Genomic DNA, 18,117 nt, shown 5'->3' with positions numbered 1-18,117 from the left:
CTTAACGACTGAGCCACCCAGGTGCCCCCAAAATTAGTCTTTTTAAAGTTCAGAGCATATGTTTAAGTATTGCTGTTTGATGTTTCCTGACTACAAAGAACTCTGAGTTCAAATATCAACTTCTCCTAAGGATTCTTAGACCACCATACTGATGACCAATTCTTTTATGTTATTTTAAAAGGTCAGATTAGCACTTTTACTAGTTACTTCCTTTTTCTTTCAGAAAATAAAACCAGCAATAAAGGAAATGTGAAATGTAGATTTTAATCAAATGAGACTTCCAGCAGATACTCAGTAGTTCAAGGCCATTACCACTATTTCTTGCCATTATGTCAGTTTGTAAATCATCAAGAATGTAGCATTTCCTTCAAAGTGTCTTTGAAGATATTCATACCATATTATTTCTACAAATCACTGAGGTGATCTCATAAATTATGTTGAGGTCAAATTTATGTTATTCTATTCAGACAACACAGTTATCTTATTTGGATTCAAAATCTGTGAGTATAATCAAACTGTTATAATGATATAATTTGAATCAAAATGGACTTCTGGGAGAGTACAACATGTTCACTTTACACATAAAGACGTTAAGATTCATGAAAGTTAAGTGATACTGCTAAAGTCACAAAAAGATATACTGCAGGTATTTTTTTCTGTTTCATGGATGTTTAATGTCTACAGGTTAAACAGAAGCTATAAATACTATGTGAGCAAAAAAATTACTTTCCACTAATTTAAAATAAAAGAAAGTATAATCTTGGTAAAAATAAAAAGCTGTGAAAGTTTTAACAAACCCCATTTTATCACCTTTAAATATAACATACAAATATTAGCAAAAATGATATTAATAAAAAAATTTAATATAATATACCAATAGCTACTCAAAATTTAGACTCATGCTTTTTATAAATAGTTAAATTCATAAAACATTAATTTTAGACCAAATGCCCCTTACCTTATTAATCCATGAAAATTTCAGGGGAAAACATTTAATTGGTCAGAAGACAATTCAGTTGATATGAAAGGATAAGGTGACAGGTTGATTGAAAAGGGTGACAGAAATGACTTTTTTCTTGATTGTAGTCATGGCTACATGTCAGGCATGCATTTGCAAAAGCTTACAGAAATGTACATTAAAGAGTTAATTTTACTCTATGCAAATTATAAATCTCAATATCTAACCTTTTAAAAGACCAATTTTTTTAATTTGAAAGAAAGGTAGTATATACTAAAGGAAATACGAAAAATACTGAATAAGAGGTCCAAAGTGAGGCAGCTTTGTTGTGTAATTTTCAATTATATTTATGCAAATATTTCAGTTTTTATTTCTAAACTTACACATAAACCAAAAAATAACCTCCAGCCCCCCCCAAAAAAAACAGAAAAAGACCACTTATTTTTTTTTAAAGTAACTCACCGTCTCATTTCCAAAAAGTATGTCAATATAAGGCATAACTTTCATCAATGACTCCTTGTAGAACTGACTAATAAATGGTGCAGACAAATTCAAAGTGAAAATTCTGTTGTTTTCAGAAGCATGTTTAGCCACTTTTAATACCGACTCTGGGGAAACTGTAAGAAAAAAGCCCTGGATAAAGAAAAAAAGGAGAGGAAATTAAAAATGCCATCTCCACAGAGTCATTCTTGGTCGGAATAAAAGATGCCTATAAAAAATACAAACATCTATATAATACAAACTTTAAAATACAATTATAAGATGCAAGGGAGAAAACAGCAGCAGCATTTGGTTAGAAGAAAAATCTATCATATGAGTACAATATACTTGGTATGTGCCATTATGCTAGAGTATAACACATTACTTATTTCATATTAGATTTGTATACTCAACACTGAAAGAATTCTGGGAATCCACATAAGAAAAAATATTTCAAAGGTCTCATTTAAGACAATAATTACATTTAAATTACGGAAATAGTAATGAAGTCAGATTGGATCTTTTTATCTTCTTATAAATAGTTTGGATTCTTAAAAGGGACATACTATATATTAAACAATGAAATTAGTTTAGAAATGAAATTAGTTCACTAAAATCATAGCTTGTTAACTTATGCCTAAAATGAATTCTTTAAAAAAGATTCTGAGTTGAAATCTTTAAATAATGAGAAAATAATTCAGTGATAATAAAAAAAATTAATTAAAATTTTATGTCAGGAAAGGTGTATTTTAAAACGCTATTTATCTATATCTTAAAAGTGTTAATAAAAGCCTTTTAAAAATAGATTTATGCCTTCTCGATAAAAGTATACGAAAGGACATGGATGCTTACATAGGAAATTGATTTGAATGGTGCACAAGAGAGTGAAGGAATGCACAAAGAGCAAAAGAAGATAAAGTCGGAAAGGACAGTTAAGTCAAGAATGCAAAAGGCCTTGAGTGGCAGGTGAGGATTTGATTAGGTGGGGTGAGAACACATGATGGGTAATGAAGATTTCTTTGAAAGAAAGGAATAACAACCTTATATAAAAATTTAAAGGAAAGTTAATTTGGACAACAAAAATTCAACAACAGTCAAAAGCAGAAAAGAAAAACATAAAGTAGAGAACAAGAGGAAGGTAAATGAGGACAGTAAGTGATGACAGACAGAAATCCAGCAGGGAAAGTTTTAAGAAGATATTTAAATGTACCCAATGCTATCAATGGATAGAGAAAGAATGAGCAAAACCCACTGGATTTGATGATTAAGAGAAAGTACTTATGGGATAAAGGTAAAACAAACAAAAAAGTCAGCTGTTAAAGAATGAAAGAATGGTGAGAAAGTAGGGGTAAAGATTATAAATTATTTTGGAAGATTTATCAATGAAAAATAATAGACTCATCTGAAATTTACTGAGCAATTATTGTGTTCCAGGCAATATACTAAAAAGCTTTATGTATATTAACCCAGTTGTTATCATTTTCCTTATACCAAACCTATGAGGTAGATACTGTTATTCTCATTTTTATGATGATAAAGGCAAAATGTCTCCCCCAGGTCATACAGTTTATATTGTGATGGAGCTTAGATTCAAAAGACGAGCTATAATGCCCCAAGTTTGAATAGGTAATTGAAAAGAGAAGAGAAGAAAGATATTTTACTGGGGGAGAGGAGTGGAAGAGTTGTTTTTAAGAACAATGCTAATTCAAGTATTTTTTATCTTTAACAAGAAGGATCTACTGCAGAAAAAGAAGAATGAAGAAGCAAGACAGGGAGGAGGATTAGAAAGAACAAGGAACCAGAGAAGTTAGGGCAGTGGAAAGAAGCAGGAAAGAAGAGTTAGCTTATAAACGGAAGAAATAACCTTGAAAATGTAAAGGAAATGTCTTTTAAAATGGTAAAAAGGGCTATTGAAATATTCAACTACAACTACAACTGAGGGACTACCACTTCCAACATGTAAACTTTAAAAATTTTAAAAAGAAAAAAACATTTTTTTCCTATTACTTTCAAATTGAATATTAAAAGAATATTTTAAAAAATTAACTATGAGGTAGGAGTCATGTATACTTGGACTTGCAGGGCTTATTGCCCTTATGAATTCTGAGATATTAAGAGAGAATTCTACAGTACAATTGTTTCTTATTGCTAATGAAATTCTAATAAAAATGTTTCCTTATTATAATAGCATAATATTTTCTCATTATTTAAAAATCCCAATCCATTAATTCAACTGTTCTAAAAGATAACAAGTCTTAGTCTTAAGTAACATTATTTTTTAAATGTTTTCACCTTACTTTTTTAACCAACTACCACGTCACTTGCAAACTATGAACATCCAAGCTGTTTCCTTTGCTATTTTTGTCACTTGGAGAATTAAAATGAACAGTTTATATAGCATCTTGTCTCCATAGTAATATGTATGTACTTGCTTTTTAGTCTTTCATTTAATGAGGAGCGTTTAAAGCTAACCTCCCTCCCATTTCTCCCCAAAGTGTTCCAGCATGAAATAAAAACCTCCCAGAGCTAGCATTCTGCCAGCTGTGGATTAACCACAGACAGCCATAGAATGGTCTACACAAATAGTAACCTGGTCAAATAATTAGGCTTCTCACCAACTTTGGACTGAAAATTTGATCTGTGCTAAAATACATCTGATTGTAATTTAAGGTACTGAACAGTATGCCCCTGGAGTCCAAATTTGGCCTCATTCCAAATGTGTGTATGTGTGTTTTACTTTAAAATGCAACATAAGAGTATTGTGATGTGGACAATATAACTTCCATTTTGTCAGTTTTACAAAGAATATATAAAAACTATCAGCTTTTAAATGAGGAAAATTCACAATTTAAATTAATTCCATTTTTGAATAGTTTTTTGTTTTACTTTAAGTAAATATTTAGTATTTAAACAATTTAGGATTTGTGTTCTGTTATAGTGCAAAGACTTAAAATGGATGCCAACCATAATTTTTCTTCCTAGATTTATATCCATTGCTAGGCCACATGTTCTAGACTGTATTATCACCAACATAATAACAGTGCCATTATACTTTTTTTTTTAAAGTGTCAGGTTTGTAATAAAAACAGGCCAATAGTTTATATGGCTATAGTTTAGAAAAATACTCTATATAATCAACAAATTTTTGTGGTTTTTCTAATTAGGGATTTCAGTCTATATAACAGTTAATCCTATGACTCTTTGTCCTTTTGAGCACCCCAAAACAAAGCAGATTCTAACATTTAAGAGATCCGACAACATTAATCAGTATTGGGAGTGAGGCAAGACAATTTTATCTATTAAAATGATAAATAAAACAGAACAAGAAGGTAGGAATAGGAGTGATGGGGAAAGACTAAGGCAGAGCCAAAGAACCATTTTTGCATAGCCAGACTTAATGCTTAGAAATCTCAGACACATGTGTTTGAACTGCACAGGTCCACTTATGCATGGATTTTTTGGGGAAAAATGCAGCACAGACCTATAAATGTATTTTCTCTTCCTTATAATTTTATTAATAACATTTTCTTTTCTCTAGCTTACTTTATTGTAATACATATTTAATAGACTATTTATGTTATTGGTAAGGCTTCTGGGCAACAGTAGTTAACTACAATCAGTAGTTAAGTTTTGGGTGAGTCAAAAGTTATATGCACATTTTTGACTGTGCAGGGTGCTGGCACCCCTAACCCCTGTGTTCTTCATGAATCAACAGTATATAAATGTGTCGTCCAACTACTCTAAGGGTTTCTTAGTGTAGTAGTTTGATTTTTTTAAAGATTTATTCATTAATTTATTTGACAGAAAGAGAGAGAGGGAGTATGAGCACAGGCAAGGGGAGAGGGAGAAGCAGGCTCCCCACTGAGCAGGGACCATGTGGGGCTTGATTCCAGACCCTGAAGGATCATGCCCCAAATGCAGACACTTAACTAACTGAGACACCCAGGCGCTCCTCTTGGTGTAGTTTAAATGCTACACAGGAGGATGTAAGAAATTAAACTGTTTAATATACTAAAGGATAAGAAAAGGAACTGTTCTTGTTCTTTACCAGTATTTACTTCAATTCAGGAAAATGCTTTGGGGTTCTTTTTAATTGTCCCTACCTAAGAGTACAAATCCTTTCGGGGCGCCTGGGTGGCTCAGTGGGTTAAAAACCTTTGCCTTCAGCCCAGGTCATGATCCCGGAGTCCTGGGATCAAGCCCCACATTGGGCTCTCTGCTCTACGGAGAGCCTGCTTACTCCTCTCTCTCTGCCTGCGTCTCTGCCTACTTGTGATCTCTGTCTGTCAAATTAAAAAAAAAAAAAGCACAAATCCTTTTTATTATTTCCATTAACAATTATCTAAAGAATAGAGGTGTGTGTGTGTGCACACGTGCTCATATACATTGTAAATTCTAGGGATTTTTGGGACTATAAAAATAAAAGCAGACAAAAGACCACTAAAAATGTCTACAGTAAATATGACACAGGGTTAATATGTTTAGATTATAAAAAGCTTTAAAAAGAGATGAAAAATTAAAAAAATATGAGGACACCAATAGATAAATGAGCCAAGAACATGAAAATGCATTCCATTAAAAGTGAAAAAGAAATACCCATTAAAAGTGAAAAAGAAGAAGCAAATAAATATACAGACAACTATTCCTTCCTAGCAAAGAAAGAAACAACATGGTGAATAAAGTTTCCTCAGTGTTGACAAAGGTTAGCAAAATTCATACATTAATATGTCGGTGTGAGTAAAAGTGACACTATTTCTCAGAAAATAATTTGAAAATACACATGAGGAACCACAAACAAATTCATGCTCTTTGATCCAATAATTCTATTTTGAGAGTCTACTTTACAGAAATAATCTAAAATATGGGAAAATACTCATTCATGAACATATCAGTTTATTATTTGTTTTACTCAAAACCTGGAAACAATGTAAATATTTAATGATTGACTATTTCTAATTTTTTTAAAGATTTTATTTATTTATTTGACAGAGATCACAGTAGGCAGAGAGGCAGGTAGAGAGAGGGGGAAGCAGGCTACCTGCTGAGCAGAAAGCCTGATGCGGGGCTCCATCCCAGACCACCGAGATCATGACCTGAGCCGAAGGCAGATGCTTAACCCACTGAGCCACCCAGGTGCCCGACTGACTATTTCTTAACAGGCACGAAAGAACTGGCATATTCCTTCTACTTTTCCACTCTAAACCTGGCTGTTATTGTTTAAAATGTGGCTAGGTTTAAAAAAAAAAAAAATGACGAGTCCAACTGAAGATCTGAATTTCAAATTTTATTCAATTTTAATTTAAATATAAAAAGACATGTAGCTAATGAGTACATGCAATGTGCTCTAGCCAGTGTGACTATGGAATCTGATTTTAATTTAATTTATTTAAATGTAGAAATAGAAGCTCTGGATAATATTTTTCTGCTAAACATAATTTTGTTGCTTTGGTAGGGCTACAGTTAATTTTGATCATTGACAATTGAGTGACTGAACTGATTGCTATAAATTTAAATAGACACCAATTTTAAAGGCTTAGTATAAACAAAAGATTGTCAAAAATATAATAATTTTATATAATTACATGTTGAAATAAAAAATTTTAGATATATTAAGTTAAATAAAACATTTTTAACATTAATTTTACCTGTTTCTTTTTACTTTTTCAATGTGGCTACTAGAAAGTTTTTAACTATATGTGATTTATATTTCTACTGGACATTGATGCTCTAGAGAATACTTTGAAAAATTTTAAAATTATGATTATGGAAAAATTATGATTATTAAAACTAAGTAGAAAAGTAGAAAACATTTATACCACATAAATGTTATATGAAGGATAAAGCATACAAACACTGTGTACAAAATATGGTTATAAACTACACTAAATCAAAAAGAAAAAACTGAAAGAGAATACACTCAGAGTAAAATGGTTAAATGTGAGTAGAAAAGTTACAGATAATTTTAATTTTTTAATTTTTCAAATTTTGGTGATGCCATTAAATTCTCTTCTGATAAAAATTATTTAAAAGACAAATTATTTTGTTACTTATAGTAAATTTCTACAGAAACAGATGTTTATAAACGGAGAGACGCTTACTTCAAGAAACAAGAGTCAGAACAGATAAACAGCTGAGAGTAAGTCTATTTTACTTCTATAAGTAGATGGCAGAAAAAAGGAAAAAACTAAATATGAGACTGGTGGATTTGGTAAACCTATATCACTATTTACAATAGCAAAAGAGAATATTAAGAAGGAAGTGTGGTAATAGAAAAATATTAAGCCAACTAAAGAGTGCCCCCAAACCCAGACTACCAATGATGAGAGGGCTGAGAGTTCCAGATGCTGTGTCTGAAGACATACCACTGTTGTCTGTTCTAAAGAACAATACTTAGACTGTTTTCCATAGCATGAGAAAGGTGCCATAGTAATACCTTTCAGAGAATGAGATTGAAAGAATGAACAAATGAGAAGCCAAAAAACAAATACAACAACCAAATAGCATGTTTTCTTCTTAATAGGATCTACATGTTTTGTAAATCTCCCAGAGAGTGTGAAATATATTTCCTTATAGGAGAGGGAGGATCAAATATGAATTATGACAAAGCATAGTTCCTATGTGCTTGTAAGGAAAATACTTACTTTGACAACAACAAGAAAATGTGTAAATTGTTTATAATTACAATGTTATGATATGCACTACTTCATACCAATGACAGCAATAGAATCACTAAAAGAAAAGAGCCAGAACAAATGCATTAGCAAATACCTAGATTGAATATAATGTAACAATGGAACGAAATAATTTACCTAGGCTCTCCCACCTATGTGGCTTCCTTTTGGAAGCATCAATGAAATCACTCATTCTACATATATTTTAGTCTTTTGAGGGATTAAAATACCTGCAATCTTAACTATTCTATGAATGCAAAAGTTAGCTTTTCTTCCTTCTGAAATAATCCCCTGAAAAAGCATGCAACAGGAGGCAGCAAGACATAGTGGGAAGAAGATAGGTTTTAAAGGGACATACATAGGATATTAATCACAGCTTTCTGGAAGTAAAAGGCTGTGTCAGGCATCCTGCAAGTCCATTTCTAGGGGAAAAGATAAGGCAAATGTGGTAAATTCACACTATTATATAGAGATTAAAAGCAATAAACTAGAAATATATACATGAGATTGGACAAGCTATATAGTTCATACTTTTATATATTGTGTATAATGTAAACATGCACCTAAAAAATGATACATTTTTCAAGGATATAAAACTCATATCAAACACATTAGAGTTCCCATGGTGTGAAGAGGAATGGGATTAAGGATCAGGAATGATAGGAAAAATAAAATAATAGGAAAGGAGCCATGTCTAAGCCAGATGAAAATAATCTCACAGGATTTATTCAATTCTCAGCACCAGAGAGTTTAAACAAACCAGTATACTTACTTACTTGCTTGCTTATTTATAACCATATTACACTCAACATGGGGCTTGAAATCATGACCCTGAGACCAAGAATTACTGTTCTACCGACTAAACCAGCTGGATACCCCAACAACATACTTCTTTTCAACAGTTTTGCCAATCTGATTACTATTTAACTGTGCTTTGGGGTTATGTAACCTCCCTAGGCCTCACCTCATTGTTCTCATCTGAAAATTGGGAATGGTAATACCTATCAATGTCATCGTAAGAACTAAATGAGTGCTTAATACAATGTTTGTCATGTTATATGCGCCTCACATGTTTCCATTTTATTATTACTATTTCTATAGTAATATGAAGAGCATTAGAAAGTTCTGTTTTGTTTTCGCATGATGGTGAGTTCTGCAGTTATAACTCTTAGTTACAATACTGAACAAAAGTATGCTCTTTAACATCGATATACAGTTTGGTATTTCCTTTGAAATATAAATACATAAAATCCATCATTCCCTTTCCAAAAGCTTTGCCTCCTCTCTTTCCTTGATTTAATCATCCTATATCCTGCTGACAGATTAATCACCCTAATCACTCTTCTTTTCCTACCAAATTAAATCCAAATGCCTCACACCCAAGCATTCAAAACTCTCCACAAAATACTCCAATTTCCACATTAAACCAGCTGCAACCTCCATTACTCTACAACATATGTCCTTGCTTCAATCATACAGAATTTGCTTCTACCAAAATGAGCCTTCTGAGTCTTTATGTTGTTCTATCAGAAATATCCACTACCTCTACCTGTTGGAATTTTACCCCTCCATCAAGGCCCATTTAAATTAAATTTAAATATGAATTTCATCCCACAAAAACTAAACTACATTCCCACCAAGATGTACTCATTCCTCTTTGAACATCCTTAATATGTAATATGAATTTCATTTTATTTTTAAACAACTTGCATTTGCCTTATCTCCTTTACCTGACTGTAAGTAACCTTAAGGGCCAGTGTATTTTTTTAAAATGTTTGCTCCAGTACAAAGCACAGTGTGTACAATATACAGATAATTTAAAAATACTGGTTAAATTTTTATTGGGAGTCTATCTAGATTCCCACATAACTGAAATGTTATTTTGAAAAAAAGAAAAGGAAAAAGAACTGCTGAATTTTCACATGCTAAGAGAAGAGTATATTCATTTCAGAGTTGGACAACTCTTTGGTTCATTTTTTTTTAAAGATTTTATTCATTTATTTGACAGTGAGAGAGAGAGAGAGAGAACACAAGCAGGGGGAGTGGGAGAGGAAGACGTAGGTGTCCTGCTAAGCAGGGAGCCTGATGCAGGGCTCAATCCCAGGACCCTGGGATCATGACCCGAGCCAACAACAGACAATTAATGACTGAGCCACCCAGGCACCCCACAATTCTTTAGCTCAGAGGATCTGAAACTTTGTCAGTTCCCAGCACCCTTAGGGTATAAGTAATTTTCTTTTCATGGTGCTGTAAGATAGGCCTAACAGTTCTGGTTTTTTGTTTGCTTGTTTGTTTTTAATGTTCAAATAACCTAAGTACCGATAATCCTAACTACTTAATAGCTGGTTTGAGAAAATAATACATATAAAATTTACAAAACATTTTTTACTTAAAAAATAACCACAATACTTATTAATGGGATATGTGTACAACTCCTTAAACCCTTGGATTGAAATTGAATAGTGTAACTAACCCTCATTTCCTGTTCTACCCTAATATTCAGGAGGTACTTGCTTTTTTAAACCATGGCAACCAATTCCAAAACAGGATATCATCCTAAGGAAGGAAAGGAATGTATCACTATCTAATGTTGTAATTGTGTATTACTCTGACATAAAATATTCTATAGCACTCTTGTGAATTTGCTGCAGTACCCTGGGGTGTCTCATTGCATAGTTTGGGAACTACGGATTTAGTTGAAGAAAATACCTTGATGAGTACTTTTATTTGAAAGAGCTGAAGTTCTTCTTGGGTATGATTCAAAGTATTGAGAAAATGGAAATAATTTACTCTACACAAGAGAAATAAATCTGAGTGTAAGGATAGCATTCTGGGGAGCAGAGGTAAGAGGATTTTATAGAAATGGACACTGACTAGATGATGGCTGTGGGGTACCCCGAAAATAAAATACAACCAATGAAAACATGCCTGTGGCTGGGATGCCCTAACAACTTTTGTAATGATGATACCTAGTAACCAATTTTCATTTGTTTTCTAACCTACATAGTGTTATAATCCCTCTCTGCTAACTTAAACCTTCCATAAAGATTAGTTCTTCACCTTCAAAATACGTGTAAATAATTTTTTATTTTATGCTCAATTAAGTTTGAATTTAAGTATTATTTAATTAATTTAACTATTTATTAATTTATTTTAATCTAATTATTTGAATTTAATTATTATTATTTTTGTCCTTAAATCCAGTGTTTAATGTCCAATAAATTTTTTAAAAAGATTTTATTTATTTACTTGAGAAGGAGCAGAATAAGAGAGAGAAAGAACACAGAAGCAGGCTGAGAGGGGCAGAGGGAGAGGGAGAAGCAGACTCCCAGCTGAGCAGGAGCCTGACCCAGGGCTCAATCCAAGGACCCTGGGATCATAACCGAGCTGAAGGCAGACTTTTAACTGACTGAGCCACCCAGGCGGCCATATCCAATCAATTTTTAACTCTGTAGTAACTCTTAAAACTATGCTATCTTTCTCATTAATAGAACATTAGTACTAACTTCCCATAAATATACCCTCATTACTTTATCAACACTACTGCAACAGTTTCCTGTTTTGGCAAAATTCCTTTGCTCAAAGACCTTAAATGGTTCATTTCCTAACAATACATTTAAGTTCCTGACAGGGCATTCAAAATCCTCTAATTTGTCTTTCCTATATTACCTCTGATAATTCACCTTCATGAAACTCTTATTCTGATCACATGGGCCTTCTATGTAGCCTAAGTAGAAATCCTATATTTTCCTATATACTTTCATTTGCTGGTGATATTTATTCACTCTCTAGAATCTGTTTTTAACTTCCACTTAGTCAACAAAAGTAAGGGCTGGCAAATGTTTTCTGTTGAAGGCCAGTAGAAAATACTTTAGGTTGGTGGGGCATATGACTTCTACTGCAATACTCAACTCTCCTATTGTACCACTAAAGTGGTTATAGACAATACATAAAAGACTGAGGGTGGCTGTGTTTGAATAAAACTTTATTCACAGTAACAGCCAGTGGGTGAAATCTGGTCTAAAGGTCATACTTTATGGACTCTTGAACTAAAGGAAAAGAAAGAAATACATACTACTAAGTAGAAATGAAAACAACCACTAAGATAAAAAGAAAGTTGGTAGAGAATATTAGCAGGAAATCCAATGTTGGGCAATAATGAGATTTAGCTTCCTCTTAATAATAAATAGTGAAGAAAATGAAGGTTAAAGTAGGTTTAGAGAGAGAATGAAATCATAATTACATTTCCTAATGTCCTATCTTGAATTGAGGACATCTATTTTCTGAAGCTAGCACTAAGACAACACAAGTTGCTCACATCGGAGTGTGACACCCAATTTCAATAGGATACTGATATCTTATTTTGGTAGTTGTTGCTACCAGTCTCCACCCATCAGTCCCACTCAGTGCTTCTCCCTAGAAGTAGAGGAAGTAGAAGAAGTAGAAGAAGTAGAGGAAGTGGTGGAATGTGTTAATAAGGCTAACCAATGTTTTTGAAGACAATTTTTGAATTTTTAAAACAAGTCATCATTGGAGTGCCTGGCTGGCTCAGCCGGCAGAGCATGAGACTCTTGATCTTGGGATCATGAGTTCAAGTCCCATGTTGGGCATAGAGATTACTTAAGAAAATAAACAAACGAATCACAATCATGGCAGAAGGCTGGGGTTCACAAACCAGGCAACTGCGGACTACAATTAAAATACAGGGTGGCACTCTCACCACTCTTGTTCAACATAGTATTAGAAGTCCTAGCAACAGCAATCAGACAACAAAGAGAAATAAAAGGTATCCAAATTGGCAATGAAGAAATCAAACTCTCTCTCTTTGCAGATGACATGATTCTTTATATGGAAAACCCAAAAGACTCCACCCCCAAACTACTAGAACTCATACAAAAATTCAGCAACGTGGCAGGATACAAAGTCAATGTACAGAAATCAGTGGCTTTCTTATACACTAATAATGAAAATACAGAAAGGGAAATTAGAGAATCGATTCCATTTACGATAGCACCAAGAACCATAAGATACCTGGGAATAAACCTAACCAAAGAGGTAAAGGATCTGTACTCGAGAACTACAGAACACTCATGAAAGAAATTGAAGAAGACACAAAAAGATGGAAGACCATTCCATGCTCTTGGATTGGAAGAATAAACATTGTTAAAATGTCTACACTGCCTAGAGAAATCTATACTTTTAATGCCATTCCGATCAAAATTACACCGGTATTTTTCAAAGAGCTGGAGCAAATAATCCAAAAATTTGTATGGAATCAGAAGAAACCCCGAATCGCTAAGGAAATGTTGAAAAACAAAAATAAAACTGGGGGCATCACGTTATCTGATTTCAAGTTTTACTACAAAGCTTTGATCACCAAGACAGCATGGTACTGGCATAAAAACAGACACATAGACCAGTGGAACAGAGTAGAGAGCCCAGACATGGACCCTCAACTCTATGGTCAAACAATCTTCGACAAAACAGGAAAAAATATACAGTGGAAAAAAGACAGTCTCTTCAATAAATGGTGCTGGGAAAACTGGGCAGCTATACGTAGAAGAATGAAACTCGACCATTCTCTTACACCATACACAAAGATAAACTCAAAATGGATAAAAGACCTCAACGTGAGACAGGAATCCATCAGAACCCTAGAGGAGAACATAGGTAGTAACCTCTTCGATATCAGCCACAGCAACTTCTTTCAAGATATGTCTCCAAAGGCAAAGGAAACAAAAGCAAAGATGAACTTTTGGGACTTCAACAAGATCAAAAGCTTCTGCACAGCAAAGGAAACAGTCAACAAAACAAAAAGGCAACCCACGGAATGGGAGAAGATATTTGCAAATGACAGTACAGACAAAAAGGTTGATATCCAGGATCTATAAAGAACTCCTCAAACTCAACACACACAAAACAGAAAATCATATCAAAAAATGGGCAGAAGATATGAACAGACACTTCTCCAGTCAAGACATACAAATGGCTATCAGACACATGAAAAAATGTTCATCATCAGTAGCCATCAAGGAGATTCAAATTAAAACCACATTGAGATATCACCTTACACCAGTTAGAATGGCCAAAATTAACAAGACAGGAAACAATGTGTGTTGGAGAGGACGTGGAGAAAGGGGAACCCTCCTACACTCTTGGTGGGAATGCAAGGTGGTGCAGCCACTTTGGAGAACAGTGTGGAGATTGCTCAAGAAATTAAAAATAGAGCTTCCCCATGACCCTGCAATTGCACTCCTGGGTATTTACCCCAAAGATACAGATGTCGTGAAAAGAAGGGCCATCTGTACCCCAATGTTTATAGCAGCAATGGCCACGCTCGCCAAACTATGGATGAATGGATAAGGAAGATGTGGTCCATATACACTATGGAGTATTATGCCTCCATCAGAAAGGATGAATACCCAACTTTTGTAGCAACATGGACGGGACTGGAAGAGATTATGCTGAGTGAAATAAGTCAAGCAGAGAGAGTCAATTATCATATGGTTTCACTTACTTGTGGAGCATAACAAATAGCATGGAGGACAAGGGGAAATGGAGAGGAGAAGGGTGTCGAGGGAAATTGGAAGGGGAGGTGAACCATGAGAGACTATGGACTCTGAAAACCAATCTGAGGGTTTTGAAGGGGCGGGGGGTGGGAGGTTGGGGGAACCAGGTGGTGGGTATTATAGAGGGCACAGATTGCATGGAGCACTGGGTGTGGTGCAAAAATAATGAATACTGTTATGCTGAAAAAAATAAATTTTTAAAAAAAAAGAAACAAAACAAAACAAAACAAAAAAACCAGGGTGGCTCCTTTGATTGGCAAGGTGTTCCAGAAAGGAGTGCTCTTTCAATTCAAACTTTGGTCTGCTTCTTGGCAAATTACTAAAAAAAACACTGCTATTCTTACTTTTTAAAAGAGTAAGTGGCACAAATGAGCCATCTTTATCTTGATTTTTATGTAGAAGTAAAAACTGGAGTAGTACATCCCCCTAAAATGTAAAAAATAGCAACAGATAATGTAGTAGCATGTTATAGTTTAAAAAGAGAAATGACTAGACTAGAAAGTCTAGCCTAGGTTTTAGACAAGCTACCTTGAAACACTTGAGCAATATATTTAATCTTGATGAGCTTTGTTTTCTTCTATTACAATAGGCAAAATGTTGGCTGGATGATCTGCAGTGGCCCTTCCATCTCAAAAATAACAGAATTCAGGGATGTGTGGCTGTCTCAGTCAGTACAGCATGCAACTCTTGATATTGGCATTGTGAGTTCAAGCCACACACTGGGTACAGAGTTAACGTAAATAAATAAAGAGGACATTAAAAGAAATAAACAAACTCAAGTTTAAAATTAACAACTGTTAACTAAGGTGAAATTCATATAACAAAATTAACCATTTTTATTTACCTTTTTAAAAGATTTATTTATTATTAGAGAGAGAGAGTGTGTGAGCATATGTTGGGGTAGGGGGAGAAGAATAGGCAAAGAGGGAGAGAGAATCTCAAGCAGACTCCTTGCTGAGAGCAGAGCCCAACTCAGAGCTTGATCCTATGACCCTGAGATCATGACCTGAGCCAAAATCAAGAGTTGACACTTAAACAACTGAGTCACCCAGGTGCCCCAAAATTAATCATTTTAAAGTGAACAATTCAATGTCATTTAGTATATTAACAGTGTTGTATAACTAAGTTTTGAAACATTTTCATCATGCCCAAAAAGAAACCCCTACTCATTAAAAAGTTACTCCTAGCTACTGGCAACTGTTAATCTGTTTTTTGTTTCTATGGATTTATGTATTCTGGGTTTTCATATATCATACATTATATGATCTTTTATATCTGGCTTCTTTCACTTAGCATAACATTTCTGAAGTTCATGTTATAGTATGTTGTATATTTATTACTTGTATATTTATATTTTGGCTGAATAATATTCCATTGCAAAGATATTTCAAAATGTATCTATCTATCTGGTTAGGGACATTTGGCTTGCTTCCATAAGTCATTTTTTCCACAATACTTTTAGAAGCAATAAATAATATACATGTACATATCAAAGATGTACTTCAAAGACAGGAAAGAGCTAAACAGTCAATAAATGCACTTATGCTGACCCTGACATCTTCTCCTTTGTGCTGCCAGTATGTCAAAAGGAAAGGATTGCTTTTAGACTTGAGTAATTTCTTTATTGCTGAAGCCAACTCTGATTGCTACCTGATTTGTATACAACCACTCACAACAGTAGCACAAGAAGTAAAAAAGGTATAGATAACTCATGACACTAGCTATGAAAACTTTATGATACTAAAAGATACTGAAAGTTTGTATGTTAATGAAATATTATTTTTCAGATCATATATTACTTAGACATTGTCTTCTGGCTATTACTAAGTTATATGATTTGTTACAGTTCTTAAGTGACTAAAATATATTTTTAATACTGATATAGGACAGTAGTTTTCTTTCTTTTTTTAAAAAGAATTTATTTATTTATTTGACAGAGAAGGAGAGAACATGAGCAGGGAAGCAGCAGAGGGAGAGGGTGAAGCAGGCTCCCAGTTAAGCAGGGAGCCCAATGCGGTGCTTGATCCCAGGACCCTGAGATCATAACCTGAGCTGAAGGCAGCCAACCACTTAACTGACTGAACCAACCAGGCGCCCCTAGGACAGTAGTTTTCAAAGTGTAATTCCTGAATCATAAGGTTCTTACCACTAGGAACATGGTAAAAATGAAAAACAGGTCCCAACCCAGACCTATGCAATCAGAACCTGTGGGTCTGTTTTTACAAGCCCTTCAGGTGATTTTCATGCATGTTAAAATATGAAAAACACATATCTAGAACAATATAAAAGAGCCATTCATTATCCTTAAGACTCTTATCCAACATAGAGAAACTAACAAACTTTATGAAAATGGCAAAAGAGGACCCACTAAAAATATAAAACCTGTCTGTAGTGGAAGAAAAATAGGTTGTAGCTTTTAGTTCTAAGAGGTAACTCTAATATTATCTAGATAAAAAATTAGGATTAATTCAAGGTATGTTTCCTGAGACCAGGGAAACAAAAGCAAAAATAAACTACTTGAAACTCATCAAAATAAAAAAGTTTCTGCTCAGAAAAGGATATAACAAAACTAAAAGACAACCTACTGAATGGGAGAAGATAATTGCAAATGACATATCTGATAAGGGGTTAGCATCCAAAATATATAAAGAATTGATACGACTCAATACCAAAAAAAACCTCAAATAATACAATTAAAAAATGGGCAGAAGACATGAATAGACATTTCTCCAAAGAAGACATACAGTTGACCAACAGACAAATGAAAAGATGCTCAACATCACTCATCATTAGGGAAATGCAAATCAAAACCACAATGAGATATCACTGCACACCTGTCAGGATGTCTAAAATCAAAACCACAAGAAATAAGTGCTGGTGAGGATGTAGAGAAAAAATAACCCAAAATACACTGTTGGTGGGAAAGCAGATTGGCGCAGCCACTGTAGAAAACACTATGGAGGGTCCTCAAAAAATTAAAAACAGAACAACTGTATGACCCAATAATTATATTACTGGATATTTACCTAAGGAATATTAAAAATGTAATTTAAAATGATATATGCACGTTTATAGCATATGTTTATAGCAGCATTACTTATATTAGCCAAGTTACAGAAGCAGCCCAAGTGTCCGATGACAGATGAATGGATAAAGATGTGGCATATATACACAATGGAATATTATTCAACCATAAAAAAGAATGAATTCTTATTATTTGCAAGAACATGGATGGACCTAGAAGTACATTAGGCAGAATAAATCAGTCTCAGAAAAACAAATAACATATGATTTCACTCATATGTAGAATTTAAGAAACAAAACAAAGGGGAAAAAAAGAAACAAACCCCAAAACAGACTCATAATTATACAGAACAATCATATGGTTATCAGAGGGGAGCTGAGTGGAAGGATGGGTAAAATAGTGAAGGGGATTAAG

At 33.9% G+C, this 18,117-nt stretch overlaps 1 protein-coding gene across 3 annotated transcripts in view; it reads right to left on the bottom strand.

Moving 5' to 3' along the window:
* Window positions 1-18,117, bottom strand: part of ADK (adenosine kinase) — a 532,452-nt gene that overhangs the window by 168,500 nt on the left and 345,835 nt on the right. For all 3 annotated transcript variants that reach the window (XM_059397858.1, XM_059397861.1, XM_059397859.1), the window contains one exon: window positions 1,421-1,591. In XM_059397858.1, the coding sequence (XP_059253841.1) occupies window positions 1,421-1,591 (171 nt within the window). The remainder of the gene's footprint in view (window positions 1-1,420; window positions 1,592-18,117) is intronic.

Source organism: Mustela nigripes, chromosome 4 (genome assembly GCF_022355385.1).
Source record: "Mustela nigripes isolate SB6536 chromosome 4, MUSNIG.SB6536, whole genome shotgun sequence".
Lineage (NCBI taxonomy): Eukaryota > Metazoa > Chordata > Mammalia > Carnivora > Mustelidae > Mustela > Mustela nigripes.
Note: the sequence above shows the minus strand (reverse complement) of the source record. Positions and strands in the feature narration are given on the sequence as shown.